Source organism: Cervus elaphus, chromosome 23 (genome assembly GCF_910594005.1).
Source record: "Cervus elaphus chromosome 23, mCerEla1.1, whole genome shotgun sequence".
Classification (NCBI taxonomy): Eukaryota; Metazoa; Chordata; class Mammalia; order Artiodactyla; family Cervidae; genus Cervus; species Cervus elaphus.
In genome coordinates, this window is record NC_057837.1 from 3,585,861 (window position 1) to 3,601,160 (window position 15,300).

General features: G+C 40.9%; 1 protein-coding gene across 2 annotated transcripts in view; it reads left to right on the forward strand.

Moving 5' to 3' along the window:
- SNAP25 (synaptosome associated protein 25) overlaps positions 1–15,300 on the forward strand; it is an 81,311-nt gene that overhangs the window by 43,230 nt on the left and 22,781 nt on the right. For both annotated transcript variants that reach the window (XM_043885161.1, XM_043885160.1), the window contains exons 2-4: positions 6,028–6,162; positions 8,070–8,111; positions 15,066–15,114. In XM_043885161.1, coding sequence (XP_043741096.1) covers positions 6,091–6,162; positions 8,070–8,111; positions 15,066–15,114 — 163 coding nt within the window. In that variant the 5' untranslated portion in view covers positions 6,028–6,090. The remainder of the gene's footprint in view (positions 1–6,027; positions 6,163–8,069; positions 8,112–15,065; positions 15,115–15,300) is intronic.

Sequence of the window (15,300 nt, forward strand, 5' to 3'; positions counted from 1 at the left end):
AGAGTGACAGAGGGCCGCCCCACTGGTAGATTCTGAGTCATGAGCCACAACTTGAATGTGTGATACTGGCTTGTTGTTGTTGTAGCCCTTTGGGTTTATTTATTGTTTGTTGAAGATGAAACGGATAAGCTAAGATATATATTCCCTCCTTTGAGTTTGACCTAAGTTGTGCAACATAAATAACATAATGAAATGGGGTACACAGGTACAATACTATTCTTTCACATTGACAAGAGCTGCAATCCACCATGAAAATGCAGCCACTGGGCAAGGTCTATATGTCTGATAACACAGCTGCAAAACAGAAAAAGCAAAAATGGGCTGAAACATAAGAAGAAAAGAGTAAAGCAATAGCTCCTATGGAGAATGTGAATACACAGGAATCAATAGATCAAATTGACTAAGGATTTCAGAGAGTTCAAATAACACACCTTCCTTTTCAATTCCATTTGTTGGGAGTAGGTAGCTAGATAGTGTCAAATATGGAATACACCTTCTTTTCAAACACAGATTAAACCTTCTCAGAAATTGACCATATGTTAGGGTGCAAAGAAAATCTCAGCAGATTTCAAAAAGCAAGAATTGTATGGATCATCTTCATTGATCATAATGAAAGTAAAATTAGAAATTACCAAAAATAATTTAATTTAAATTTTAAAATCAAATTTTCAAATAACTCTTGAGTTATAAAAGAAATTAAAACTGAGATCTTAAACTATTTAGAAATAAATAACAAAGACCACTCTATATGTCAAAACATGTAAGAAAGGGCCACAATAACACACAGGACAATTTATAGCAATAAGCAGTATACTGTACCAAAAATAAGAAAAAATGTAAAATGAGTCTTTTATCAAGAAGATATAAAAGGAACAGTGCAGTAACACATCTTAGGAAGAAAAGAAGTAAAATAAGAATAAAGGTAAGGGAAAAAAGAATTGAAGATTAAAAACATAAATAGAGATGATAAATAATATCAAAAGTTGGAATATATGTGAGATATACCTGTCAGTGAGTGTGAGTGAGTGAAAGTTGCTCAGTCATGTCTGACTCTTTGCAACCTCATGGACTATACAGTCCATGGAATTCTCCAGGCCAGAATACTGGAGTGGGTAGTCTTTCCCTTCTCCAGGGGATCTTCCCAACCCAGGGATCAAACCCAGGTCTCCTGCTTTGCAGGTGAATTCTTTACCAGCTGAGCCACAAGGGAAGCCCAGGTTCCTTAAAAATCTAAAACTAGAGTTACCATATGATCCAGCAATCCCACCACTGGGCATATACTCAGAAAAGAAAAAAATTCTTAATTTGAAAAGTTAACTGCATTCCAATGTTCATAAATATATATATATATATATATATATATATATATATATACACTGTATATAATGTTCATATATATATACACACACACATATATGGAATATTACTCAAGCCATAAAAAAGAGTGAAATAATGTCATTTGCAGCAACATGGATGGACTTAGAGATGATCACAGTAAGTGAAGTCAGTCAGACAAAGACAAATATGGTATGATATCACTTATATGTAGAACCTAAAAGAAAATGATACAAAGAAACTTATTTTAAAAAACAGAAACAGACTCACAGACATAGAAAACAAGCTAATAGTTACCAAAGGGGTAGGGGGAGAGGAATAAATCACGAATTTGAGATTAACAGATACACACTGCTGCATATTAAATAGATAAACAACAGGCACCCTGTGGCTCAGCGGGTAAAGTATCCGCCTGCAGTGCGGGAGACCAGGGCTCGATCCCTGGGTTGGGGAGATCCCCTGGAGAATGGAAAGGCTGCCCATGCCAGTATTCTGGCCTGCCGGGAGCTGCAGAAGGAGAGAGATGTGTCCTACAGAAGCTTCGTTCAAACGATTAGCAGTGTGAGGAGACACAAAGATGTTGGATTCAGCTTTTGGTAATAATTCAGCCAATGGATACTGGTGTATGTAGGTTTTTTCCTTTTTATTGAAGTGTGAAACATGAAGAGAAATAGATGTTAGCTTAGGGTACACTCCCTTACACTTTCTCCATGACATTCCTGCCCTTTGGCGCTTGGACTGATAGGTGGTGTTCCCAGCATAATGGCCATCCATGTCTCTGTCAACCTTGTACATCAAAGCCACACATCTACACACCCATACTCACCCGCGCTTCTTGAGTCCTAACCCCATATTTGAGTCCAGTCTTAACCTAACTCACGTAAGTGAGTAAGCCCCTTCGTGACAGAGAAGGGTTTTCTCCAAAGCCCACCTGTCCCATGTCCAGCGTGGGTCTCAAACAGACTTGCATGCAGGAGAATGAGAGCGTTTCAAACTACATTTGATGTCAGTGGGTAACTGCAGCCAGCCCACTCTCTACTGAGCACCTCAACAGCGGCAAATATTCAAGACATCTCTGATGCAAACCAGTGCTGCAGCTGAGGCTAGGAACCTTGGTCTGCAGCTGGTCATGAAAGCTAGGAGTCTTTATGAGGGCTGTGCGCCCATCCCAGATTAATCACACGTGTATCTGACTTGCAGTCCCAAAACTCTATCAAAGGCAAATTCACTTTCATATTAATATTTTACTCCATGCACCATTTCTTGTTTTAAAATGTGGTCCCGGAGGCACAAACCCCATCACAGGAAGCTCCAGGTAGAGGGAATTCTATAAATACAAACAGAAACACACACACACCCGGTATCCGTCTATGGCAAATATATGGTGCCCATGGACAAGAACTGATCTGAGGATTTCTGTTTAACTTTATTTAGCCTGGGGATTAGCAATTGTTTTCTGTACAAGACCAGAGAGTAAACATTTTCACCTTTGAGGGCCCTGTTGTCTCTGGCAACCACTCAGCTCTGTCAAAGTGACCTAAAAGGACCATGGAGGACAGGGAAGCAAATGAGTGTGGAAGCGCTCCAGCAAAGCTTTGTTTATGGACCCTGACACTTGACATATACAAAATATTTTTCTGCTTTGAGTCTTTTTTAACCACCTTAAAATGTAAAAACCACCCTTCACTCAGCCAGAATAAAAGCAGGCAGTGATCTGGATTTGAGCATGATTTCCGGAAGCCCCTGGTTGAGCCCACTGTTTCTCCAGCTCTAAACAACCACAGGGCCTTGCCCACCCCACCTGGGGACACTTAGTAACATTCCGGGGGAGTGTTCTGAGGAGCAGAGCGCCTCCAAGTGCGTTCTGTGGACCAACAACACCAGCATCTCCAGGACGCTTGTTAGAAATGCAGAATCTGGGACCCTACCTCAGGCTATCTGACTCAGAATCTCTGAGAGTGAGAGCCAGCGATTTGTTTCAACAAGGTTTGTGGTGAGTCTGATGTTCATTGAAGTTTTAGAGGTACTGCCCTGGACCACATCTGGAAAATCGCTATCTTGAAAGCATCAATTGCCACCTAGGGGTGTCAGAACAGTCCATTCATTCATTCAACAAGTCATTCAACGTGAATTGAACACCTACGAGGGACCAGACCCTTTGATAAACTCTAGTGATTTGAGCTAATTAATAGGATACTGTTGGGCTTTTAATGGAGAGAGACTTTATATCAGAGCCCCAGGGAACAGATTTGAGAGGCTCTGCTTCTAATTTCCTCACTTACTAAACAGGCTTTGCTGGCTGAGGCCACACTACCAACTCGGGCAACACCCAGGATGGAGGTTATGTGCTAATCTGAGTGAAGTGTTGTATGTCACCCGGAAAATAAATGCCACTTCACTATTAACATTCTTTCAGCTACTGAAATTACTGCTGATCGGTATCATTATGCTTCTTCTGGTGCTATCTCTTAGAATCTAATATGCATGGGTTTGGGGTGTAGGGGGGGGCAATTTATCAAATACCAACAATAAACATCCCAACAGAAGATCTGGAGGTTCATGCCATGCTTTCGTCCCCCCTATTCTTACCAGGAGAGTGGATACTGCTATCTCAGCTTTGAAATACTGTGCATCCAAGGTCTGTCAGATGCCCCAACCCCCCAATCACAGACAAAGCCACACTCTTTAGAGTGAGACAAGGGCTGGGAGCACCTAGGGAGGGGGGATTGTGAAAATGATTTAAAAAAAAAGAAAAGGTGTCTATCATGGTTTTGCTGCCACTGTGCCAACTGCCCATTCGCCGTATCCCTAAAGGTGACCATGAGCTTGAGCATAGTGGTCCCTGCAGCTGTTCTTCAAGTGCTGAGAATAGCAGCTTTAAGAGGAGATTGCCAAGGAAACACATGAGACGTGTGTGTGTGTAACTGAGAGAGACAGGGCTCATCCATAAGCAAGCAGATTAGAGGAGTGGGAAACAGCAGCAATGCTACAGATCTGCAAGCACACAGACCTCTGCCTTCTAACAAACTGGCCTATTCAAAGGAAAGGTAGGTTTCTTGCGTAGGCTGGAAGAAGTTCCACCAAGGTAGCAGAAATACCAAGATGAGAGCAGGGGTGAGGGCGCTCGTGTTTGTCTCCACATGGAAATCCTTTGAGAGGTGCTGCTTGGAGACTGGAGACTCAGGCCCTCTGCTGGTTCCCGGGTTTCAGGCTTCCATGGGTGCTCAGCACTGCAGCAACATGCCTCCTATCAGTAAAGGAAAGCTAATTAAGAAACACTAGATTGGTTCTACTTTTGGCAAAGGCTGCAGGTTTATCCTGAAGGTGCAAGCCTTTCTGATTATTAAGCTCCCACATCCTTACAAATGAGGTTGATCAGAACTTTCTATAATATATATGCCCCTCCCCGGAAGCCAAGGAGACTGGTATTATGTGCCCTGTTGAGAAAGCTGGGGCTCAGAGACATTGATACACTTGCCCAGAGTTACCCAGCAGCTGAGTGCCAGAGCCAACAGTCCACCTAGGCCTTTCCGACATCACAGCTACAACCTACGATGTACTCGGTGTTGCCACTAGGTCACCACTTTATCCTGGAGAGCAGATCCCAGCCACAGGGGATCATGGGAATTTTGTTTCTGCTCATCTCAAGGTTCAGGAGTGGTTTGGTATAAAAATTGCTTCCGATTTCTGTTTCCTAGATCCCTAATTTCTAAAATGGTGACTTATGCTAAAACGCAAAGCATTTACAACTCTGCATGGTATCATGAGAACTTACCCTGGTGACTAACAGGGAGGAAGTGGTGGGAAGGGGAAAGAAGGGGCCGATTGGCTGGAGGGAGCAGTCTGGTTCCTGTAATTTGCACCATACAGGATTTCAAGAGCATAGCCAGGAAAATGCACAGGTCACGTTTCACCACCAAGGACCCATTCTTCTTCGGAAAAATTTCTATGCACCCCCCACATAAGCCCTCCCAACAATCTGTGATAATAACTGAAAGAGACTAAAGATTTTCTGCCTTTTGCTTCTAAATACAATAGAATACTACTCAAATAAAAGTCCATGCTGTATCATTCCATTTATATAAAATTCTAGGAAATGCAAACTAATTTATAGTGACAGAAGGCAGATAAGCCGTTGTCTTAGCACCGGGAGGGAGGGGGGGACGCGGGGTACAGTGTGATGGAGTGAGTGGGTGGGTAGGATTACAAAAGGCCTGAGAGGAAACTTCTGGGGGTGATGGATATGTTTATATTCTTAATTGCGATCATGGTTTCCTTGGGAGTATGTATCAAGATGTCTCAAATTGTATACTTCAAAGATGTGGGATTTATTGTATGCCAATTATGCCTCAATAGAACTGATAAGAATAAAATAAAAATAAACAAATGCAAGGTTAAATGAATTCTAACCCAGAGCCACATCCCTCCCTTCCAAACGTGGGTGGTGTGTATCTTTCAGGATGCTTCATGGGTAGTCAAGTATCTAGCTCCGCTGTAAGTAGGCAGCGAGGCTCTCACGTGGCTTTTGGAGAAGCAGCGTAATTCTCTGCCCTCCTGTCTGAGTACCGCTTCCAACTCAGAAGATTGCTGAGGCGTGGAGACAGAGTGTGGACCATTTAGAGCTTCCCCTAGTTGGGCACAACAGCGTGTATACGTGCAAACACTCATATGGTCAAACCTGCTTCTTTGCAGGTTCCGTGGCCAACCCGTCCCTGACGCCCCGACCCAGGCGCCCCGCCAGCCCACACCGCTACCATGGCTGAGGACGCGGACATGCGCAATGAGCTGGAGGAGATGCAGCGGAGAGCTGACCAGCTGGCCGATGAGGTGACAGAACCCAGCCCCGGGAAGCAAGCAAGAGATGGGCGGCCACGTAGTCTGTTTTAGTGAGGCTGAGGTGGGGAAAGAGCTGCTTCTCGTGTTTCAGAAGAAGAAACGTTGATTTCCTATATACCTAAGGCCTCTGCAGACAGGAGTGGGTTGGTTATAAAACTTACATGCAGATCAGTGACTGAGCCCAAACTCCCAACTTGGATCTTAGATCCTCTGAGAAAAGCAACGCCTGGGGATGTCTTACAGCCAGCGTTGTGCAGGAGATGGCTTACTTCTGAAAGCTGGTTGTTACATTGTCCAGAACTTTGCAAGCTTGTATTAAAATTGAATTATAGAAACTGAAATTAAATAGATTCTGTTAAAATCAAAGTTAATAAATACTTAAATCTCATCGCATCCTAATGATTTTACCATGATCTATGCTTTCAAAGTTCCTGCCATGTGCAGTATCTGTAGTCTGCGGATATGGTCTACCCGCATGTGATCGTTGAACCTTCCCAAGTTCACAAGTGTCGCTTCCCAAGCGACACCGTGGGGAACTTAGAAATCAGAGAGGGAAAAGATATTTAGACCATGGAATCTGCAAACACTGCAAATCAGGACTTGACCTGTTGTTTTACTGATCCTCTAGACTTCAGAAAGTGGAAAAACATTAATAACAGATTAAATTTTGAAGTATGAACATCCACAGCCATTACACTGTAAAATACACACACACACACACACACACAAAAGAACTGAGAAAATCTTCCAGTATTTGAAAACTATGATTGTCTTCAGCAGAGAAGCCACTTGCATCATTGACAAATGAATAGAATTGCAACATACATCTTCCTTCACTTTGCTTTTATTCATTAATGTAAATGAAAATATCAACCAGTGTTCATGCCAGAGCTGTGCTTGTTGTCTGCTTAGCTATGGACATAAGAGTTCAGCAAAATAAACAAAGCTTTCTGGGAAAATCCATTGGCTATATGGAATTTTCAATGAAGAGTATTATGTATTTTATTATTAGTGGTAAGTTTTATGCTATTATATAAATAGCATCTTTATATCATTTATATCCACCCTTTATATCATTAAAATAACACACTTTTTTTTGTTTTCTGGTGAGCCTACTGTTAGGCATTTACCAGCACACCACTGCTTACAGCTCTTCTATTTCAAAAAGCAGCCTGCTGACAGTTCTTCCCAGAAAACGAACATGCTTCATGTTCCTGAAAACTCTTCCAAATAAGTTTGTCACTTAAAAGCACAGCTTTTGAGAAATCACACTCGTTGCTGAATTCTAATAATTTCAAAAGAACTGAGAAAAAAGTGACCACACTATGCCCAAGGGACCAGTGCAGAATTCATTTTTTCTTATCTCAGGACGGAGATAATTATAGCTGTCTCCTGTAGGCTAGTCATTTCAAACACGCTTGATTTTTTTTCCACCCTAGGGCAACAACTTAATTTGTACTGATAAGAACTTCCAATTGTGTTTCTAGGAGCTTTATAAGAAACTTGATGTTAGATTCATCTTAATTCATGAAAAACAATGTCTTTAAAATTCAATATTCTTCATCCAGGGAAACCAAATTAGTCTTCTGAGTGTTTGAGATAATTTTTCATGACTCCTCCACATACAGAATTATCTTTTCCAGATTACTTTGTCTTTGATATCAAGATCAGCTTCATATGGTTCTGATTTTATGACAATCAGCTTTAATGTAATTGCTTTAAGGAATCTTATTATGTAGAAGGCCTGATACGAAAGAGATTGAAACTGTGTTTCTGTTACAAACTTCAAAGAACATGTGATAATGGCCCTATGTGTTTCCCAAGTGAAGAAAGTTTTCTGATTTTCCTTGACCTCTGGATCCTGCACTCATAATATTTATGTTTTTTTTTTGTCTTAGTCTCTGGAAAGCACCCGTCGTATGCTACAACTGGTTGAAGAGGTAAGGAGTGACCATATTTTAAGATGAACATTCCCTTTGGCTGACGTATTCTTTGCCTAAGCCCTTTGTCTTTCCCTTGGCCACTGTCCCTTTGATTTCAGTGTGAACGTAGGTACCAGAAAGCCACATAATGAAGGAGATGCTGTATTTAAGCTGCCAAGTAGACATCAAAGTATTCCCTCTCCCTCCAGCCCAAGCTAAGTCTGGAAAGCAGAGGAAAATAGTATTTCCAAGTAAATTTTTGAGATTTTGAGATTTCCAAGAAATCTCAAAAACATATCAGAGTGATATTTTTTTAATATACAAAAGAATTATCCACGTAAAAATCTTCATTTGTACTGATTTTGATGCCTCTAAATTGCATCTAATCTTGGTTTTCTGTTCTGACTTTAGCCACACGTATGACTTTTAAAAATATGTCTCCATAGAGACATCATATTTTCAAAAATTGTTAGATTTAGAGTCAGGCACTAAAATTCATGAAATAATAGGAGAATTCCTTAATAAAAGGAAGCATTAAGTCTAGTCATGTAAATATAGAAGCTCTTTTTTCATTCCTGACTCTGGACTGAACATTCATTTGCAAGGCATGGTTAATGAATCCTTGCCTATTTTTAAATGGGGAAAATAGGGCAGATAGCAATAATGGAATCAAAAGGGCATTTGCAATAAACTCCACTTATTCCAATTTGGGAGAGCAGCAGTCAACCAGGAAGAATAAATGGATTAATTGAACTTGTCCACTGGGAGAGACGAAGTGGAAAAAGAATGGGATGAGCTATATTTATCTTAACTGAATAAAACAAGTCTAATCGTTTTTATTCAGTGAGTTGCTGTTTCAGCTATGCTTTGAAAATGCTTATCAACGTATGAATTCATGTGTGGTCATCATCTTCAGAGATCTTGGGGGTTTTCTAGCAGAATGATTAAATGAGCCTACTGGCCTCTTGCTGCTGTTAATTGCTTCTGCAATGACATGAAAGAAGGAAAAGATAAATTTCATAAGGCGAAAGGGAAGGGCAGCCATCTCTCACACTATAGAAGCCATCCTTTCCCTTATTTCTGCAGTTTCAGCTTCTCAGCTAAGAATGAAATAAAGCTAAATGTGAATTGTCACGGGAAGGGGAAGGAGAAGGTAGCAACCAAGAGCTCGGACAACCCCCGGGAGGGTGGGGGCGGGCTGCCCAACGAAGTCTGCTGTCATGAGAAATGATAGTGTGAGCCTGCAGTGTAACAAAAATTGGTCCCACAGGAAGGCAGGCCAGCCAAGGGCCCCCGGCAGGCACACAAGGAGGCAACCTTCGCTCTCTTAATGAAGAGAAATGTTTTCTTTGCTCCATCCTGGGAACACCACTCATGTGGAAATACTTGAGGACCAAGAAGGAAGCAGATATACTAAGAGTGCTGGCAAGGCTTTCTTGAATAAACGTGTTGCCCCTCAACCTGTCATGAGAACAAGTGAAAGGAATAAATCTGAGTAACATCCCCACATGAGCTATCACGGTGACTGGAAGGAAGGGAGCTTGGAAGTCAGCTGATGTCATTAGCTTGATGTATAATGATACATCTGTATGACCTTCAACTGTGGCCTCCAAGCTCATATTTCATTTCATTTGTGTGTATGCACGTGTGAAGCAAATTTCTAATCTACAGAAACTATCACCAGTTTGCCCACCTGTGCAACGTTGGAACACTGCCTAGAACATGACAAGTGATAGAGAAATGTATCCAACACACCTTTCCCCCCGCCCCTCCCCAACTTGAGTCTTTGGGCTGCACACACTTCTCTTTTGTGTGTCTTCTTAAATTGCAGGCAGTGTTGGCCAGTCTTGGAAAAGAAGCATCTGCTCTAATTCTCTAATTTATTCTGGAGGAAAACATCTCAAAAGCTCTATTGATTGAAGTAGGATTCTCAAATCATACATTTTTGTTTCTCCTAAGTGTCTCTGCATCAAGCATAAAGCTGCATCTTAGATCAGGGGATGAAGCAGATGGATGCTATCTCCTACCTCTAATGAGAGAGAGGAGGCTATTAGACTTTCGATCCTTAGGAAGTTATGAGCAAGGCATAATGAGACTAGATTGATTGCTCTTATATCCTCCTGGGTTATTTTATATTGATGGTCAGACACCCCTTATGTCTAGGGCATTGGCTAGTCAGATGATACCCTGCTTTTCAATCAAGAAGGAAATTCTCCTTAAAGAGAATCATCATTAAATATTCATCAAGGGCAGAAATCATTAGGAAAACTCGAGCATTGAAGTACCAGGATCTTGCCCATGATCCCAAAGTACATCAGTGCCGTATAATTTGAACTGAGCTGAATGGTTATTGAAATTCAATCTTAAAGACAGGAAAGGTTATACAGCTTGTGAAGTCTCCCCAAGGTAAGCAGTTCCACTTTCAGTGGAATATAGGACTTTGTGCCATTCCTCGTGGACTTCAGGGTGTAACAGAGTGGAAGCATGGAGGTTTACTTTTTAATAGAAGCTACCGTGAGCCTATCTAGGACAATGTAAAGTCACATGGAGGTCAGTGGAGAAAGTTCAGAAAAGCTGAATACTGTATACACTTACAAAGATTGGAAATCACATAGCACTTGGTTCTTAGGCTGGAGTTGGGAACTGGCTGTTTTGATGGATGCATTTCAACAAGTATTTACGGAATGCCTGACTCTGGGGGTAGAAGATAAAAATGGATATCATGCAGGAAAACTTATGAAAATAGTTCTCCAAAGTCAAGACTACACCTGTCTTAGGAGCGCAAAGGAGAGGACAGTGAATTCTAGAGGGACAGTCATAATACTAACTGCAGGAAATGGTGTCTACATGTTGATGCCTTGGGCCATGAAACTAAGCCAGGAAAAGCCAAGCTGCTACAGGGCAGGCTGATCCTAAAGCCCCACACAGAGCTTCATGCAGTGGTGGTTACTGAGGGCTCCCAAACGTTGATGGGTATTTTAGCATCTTTTCTTTTCATTCCAACTTATCTTTTGAAACACTTTGGCCACAAGAAGAAAGTAAGTATTCTAAAGCTATGTCTTTATTATGCCATACTTTCTACCAAAGGGGGAAAATCAGGCTGCACAATTCTTTTCAGGTAGACAGATGGGAGGGTGTTTTGGAACTCTAGTGGTTGAGAGAATGCCCAGACTGGCCTAGTTTTAGCTCAGGTATATTGGACTTTGGAGAAAGCACTTCAGGATGACAACAGAAAGACTATAAAATGTTCTATGAACATTGTCTTAGTTCATCAGCAAGAAAAAAATAAGACAAAACTAAAGTTAAATAAAAGGAAATGAAAAAAAAAGTCCCTGACATCTCCAACTCCCCCTGTTATTGGGTAGACAGGTTTCCCAGGAATCTCAAACAAGAACCAAGTATTGGACTAAGACAAATAGAGAACCACCTCTTCTCCCTCCTTGAATTAAAACATAATACTTGTCTTCTCAGCCGTGTATTTGTCTGGCCCTTACCTTAGTTCCAGGGGCAGAGTAGAAGGTTAATAACCATTTAGTAAATGAACAAATGAGTGAATGAACCAACCGAGGAACTTCCCAGTTTTATTTAGCATCTCTGTCCTTGTCTGAAACATGGGGAAGCATCTAGACCAGTGCAAGTTCCATGCATGAAGCAGGGCACTCAAAGCCCATGCTCTGGGACAACCCAGAGGGATGGGGTGGGGTGGGAGGTGGGAGGGGGCTTCAGGATCGGGGGACACATGTGCGCCGTGGCTGACTCATGTCGATGCATGGCAAAAACCACCACAATATTGTAAAGTAATTACCCTCCAATTAAAATAAGTTAATTAATTTTCTTTTTTAAAGAAAAACATGGGGAAGCGTCTAGAAAGGTCAAGTGACTGTTCCCCAGTCTCAGGTGGCGGCTGAGCTAACTCGGCCCAGCATTCTTGACTTTCTGATCTGTGCTCACCACTTCTGTCCTCCCAAATTGGGGCAAATCTGGATTGTTCAGTGAATCATTCCAGCACTGAAATATTGAGCACCAAATTGAACAAAGAGGAAATTATACTTGCAGGGCTTCATATAAAATAAATGAGTAGAGCAAAAAGGGTCAGCAGCTGAGAGCTAGGTTGACTAAACTGAAATCACTCATCTGTTGCCCACCCTCTGTTCCTAATAGAATGGAACAGAGATCTCATATATGACCTTGAGTTGGGTCCTCACAAAAGAAGATGCTTCCTACGATGAGCCTGTCCTCACCAGAACTTGCATTATCACATCTGTATGTCTGAATGAGCTGTCTCTCTTTCTTAAAATTTCTTCTCATAAGCAATGGCTAAAATTTTCAGAAAAGGGGCACAGAAATTAGTCTACCAGGCTCCTCTGTCCATGAGATTCTCCGGGCAAGAGTACTGGAGTGGGTTGCCATTTCCTTCTACAAGGGATCTTCCCAACCCAGGAATTGAACCCAGGTCTCCTGCACTGCAGGCAGATTCTTTACCAACTGAGTTACAAGGGAAACCCCTGTTAAAGTTCAGGCTAGTGTAGATGAGTTTCCATTTATAGCACATTGAAGAACAAGGTTTTGAAGTATCTTCTAGGGTCTAGAATCTTCTAGGGTGTACGTACTTGCACCAGCCAGCATCAATGAGCTTATTCAAAATGCAAAATGCAAAATGTTCTTGCCCAGTCCTACTGAATCAGGATCTGTATTTTAACAAGATGTTTCCTATGCAGGGGATTCATATGCACATCAGAGTTTGAGAAGCAGTGATCTAGAAGTTTCTTACAGTAGTTGGTAACGATGATATTTTAGTTTGCCCAGATATCCTGCTATAGATGCAGTTTGTGAAGGTGTTTATTTTAGTAACCCGATTGTAATGCTAACTATAGGCCAGGCACTGTTCTAGCATGTGCTGACTATTAATTCATTGAATTCAAGTAACAACTCAGTAAGATATGAACTATTATGATCACTATATTACAAATGAGAGAACTGAGGCCCAGAACAATTAAGACCCTTGCCCAAGGACTCGTAGCGAGGAAAGAAAATCACCAGGACTCCAGGGCAGAGTCTAGCTACAGAATCTATGCTGTCAATGACTCTTGAAGTCATGCTGAGATATCACTGTCAAAACTATAGCCTGAATTTGCAGCTAAAGTGTATCAAAATGTGTTCAAACACTAATTCAGAAAGATGCATGCACCCCAGTGTTCATAGCAGCATTATTTACAGTTGCCAAGGTATGGAAATGACCTAAGTGTCCATCAGCAGATAAATGGATAAAGAAGCTATGGTATATATATATATATATATATATATATATATATATATACACACACACACACACACACACACACACACACACACACATAATGGAATACTATTCGTCATAAAAAAGAATGACATTTTGCCATTTGCAGCAACATGAATGGACTTGGAGAGTATTATGCTGAGTGAAATAAGACAGAGAAAGACAAATACTGTATGATATCACTTTTATGTGGAATCTAAAAAACACAACAAGCTAGTGACTAGAACAAAAAAGAAGCAGATTCACAGATACAGAGAACAAACTAGTGGTTGCCAGTGAGAAAAGGGAAGGGGCCATATAAGGATGGGGGCAAAAGGGGCCATTATGAGATATATGAAATCAGGTATGTGAACCTTGTGAAAATTATATAGCACTTTAAAGAATCTTTCATTCAATTTTTTTTTTTTTTTAAAAAAAAAGCAAAATAGACTTTTCTGTCTGGGAGAGTTAACTGCACACATTTGCTGAAATGGTGAGTTTATAAAAGCTCACAGAAATAATTTTCATTGTTTTAATTTTTTTAAGCACTCTTGGTATTGAATCTTTGAAGAACTATTCAAACAACAACAACAACCCAAACCTTCTGTTGACCTCCAGTAACATCTCTCTCCCTCTCTTAGTTTACTGTAAGCCAGTAGAAAATAAAAGGAGCCCTGAGAGTTGTGTTATTTTAGAATTTATTCTCAGGGCTGTCATGAGTGTTCCTTGGAAAACCAATTAATCCAAACTGTAAGCAGTACCATTTAATACCTATCAACAGTCACCCTGTGAAATGGAAGGTCTTTATTAACTAGTTAGAATTCCTGGAAGTGATGATTCCTAAGTATGAGCAATACAAATATCTCTGCTCCTTTTCCCACCCACCACCAGCTCACACTTCCCTCCACCAAATAGTTCAGGGCTGTTGGACATATTGAGATCATAAGGAGTGAGGTGTGGGTGCCTTTTATAGACTTCCCCTGACCCGAAAAACTGCAGTAAAACTTGTGGATGAATTATTTTCTCACACTACGTTGTGCAGAATTTTAGATTTCATTAGAAAAAGCCCTTATCTCTCATCTTTCAATCCCTTTTCTAAATCTTGTAGAAAACCTCTCCAGAGAGAAAAATAAATGGAAGATTGAATTTCCTTTTGAGCTGTATTTCTCAACCTTTGTGATGCAGTCATCTTTTTTGATAACCCGAAAAATCTCACCCCACCTCCCACACACATCTTCCCAGTGGACCACCCTTCCCCAGTTCACTGATGGAAACTTTTTGATATATCAAGCCAGAGAAGTTTTAGTCTCAAAGATTTTGAAAGACTTTTCTTTCTATGGTTGGTGTTACCAAAACTATAGGCATTTTTTATTTTCCAGACATAAAATCACGGTATGATATTATACATGTGTATTCCAAGTGCATGTCAAGCCCCAGCCCCAGTCCTGCCCCTTAGAGACTGAGCTGTATCCCCGTCTTCTATCTGAGAATCACTGATGGATCAAGTCCATAAGTGGCCCGCTCCTCTGAGTCCCTCCCCAGCCCCTAATATTCTTCGCCATATTTCCTTCCTCTTTTCCCTTTGATCCTTCTTCGTTTTCCATTTCTAGGGCCAATAGTCCCCTTACTGATTTCTCTTTCTCTCTTTTCTCTCTTTCTAACTCTTTTTCCACTTTGCTACCATTATTGGAATGTAGAGTAAAGATGCTGGTATCAGGACTTTGGTTATGTTGGATGAACAAGGAGGTAAGTTCAGATTTCTTCAGTAAGAGCAATTCCTCCTCTGAATAAAATGCATTTAAAAATGATTTGTGCATCCACAGGTGGTCATTGCATGTGTTATGCACATATATAAGTGTAAGAGTTCTAGTTTTCATCTTATTTTTTTGTTCCTTTTTCTCTCAAAGAAATTGGTATATGTATAGAAATGTC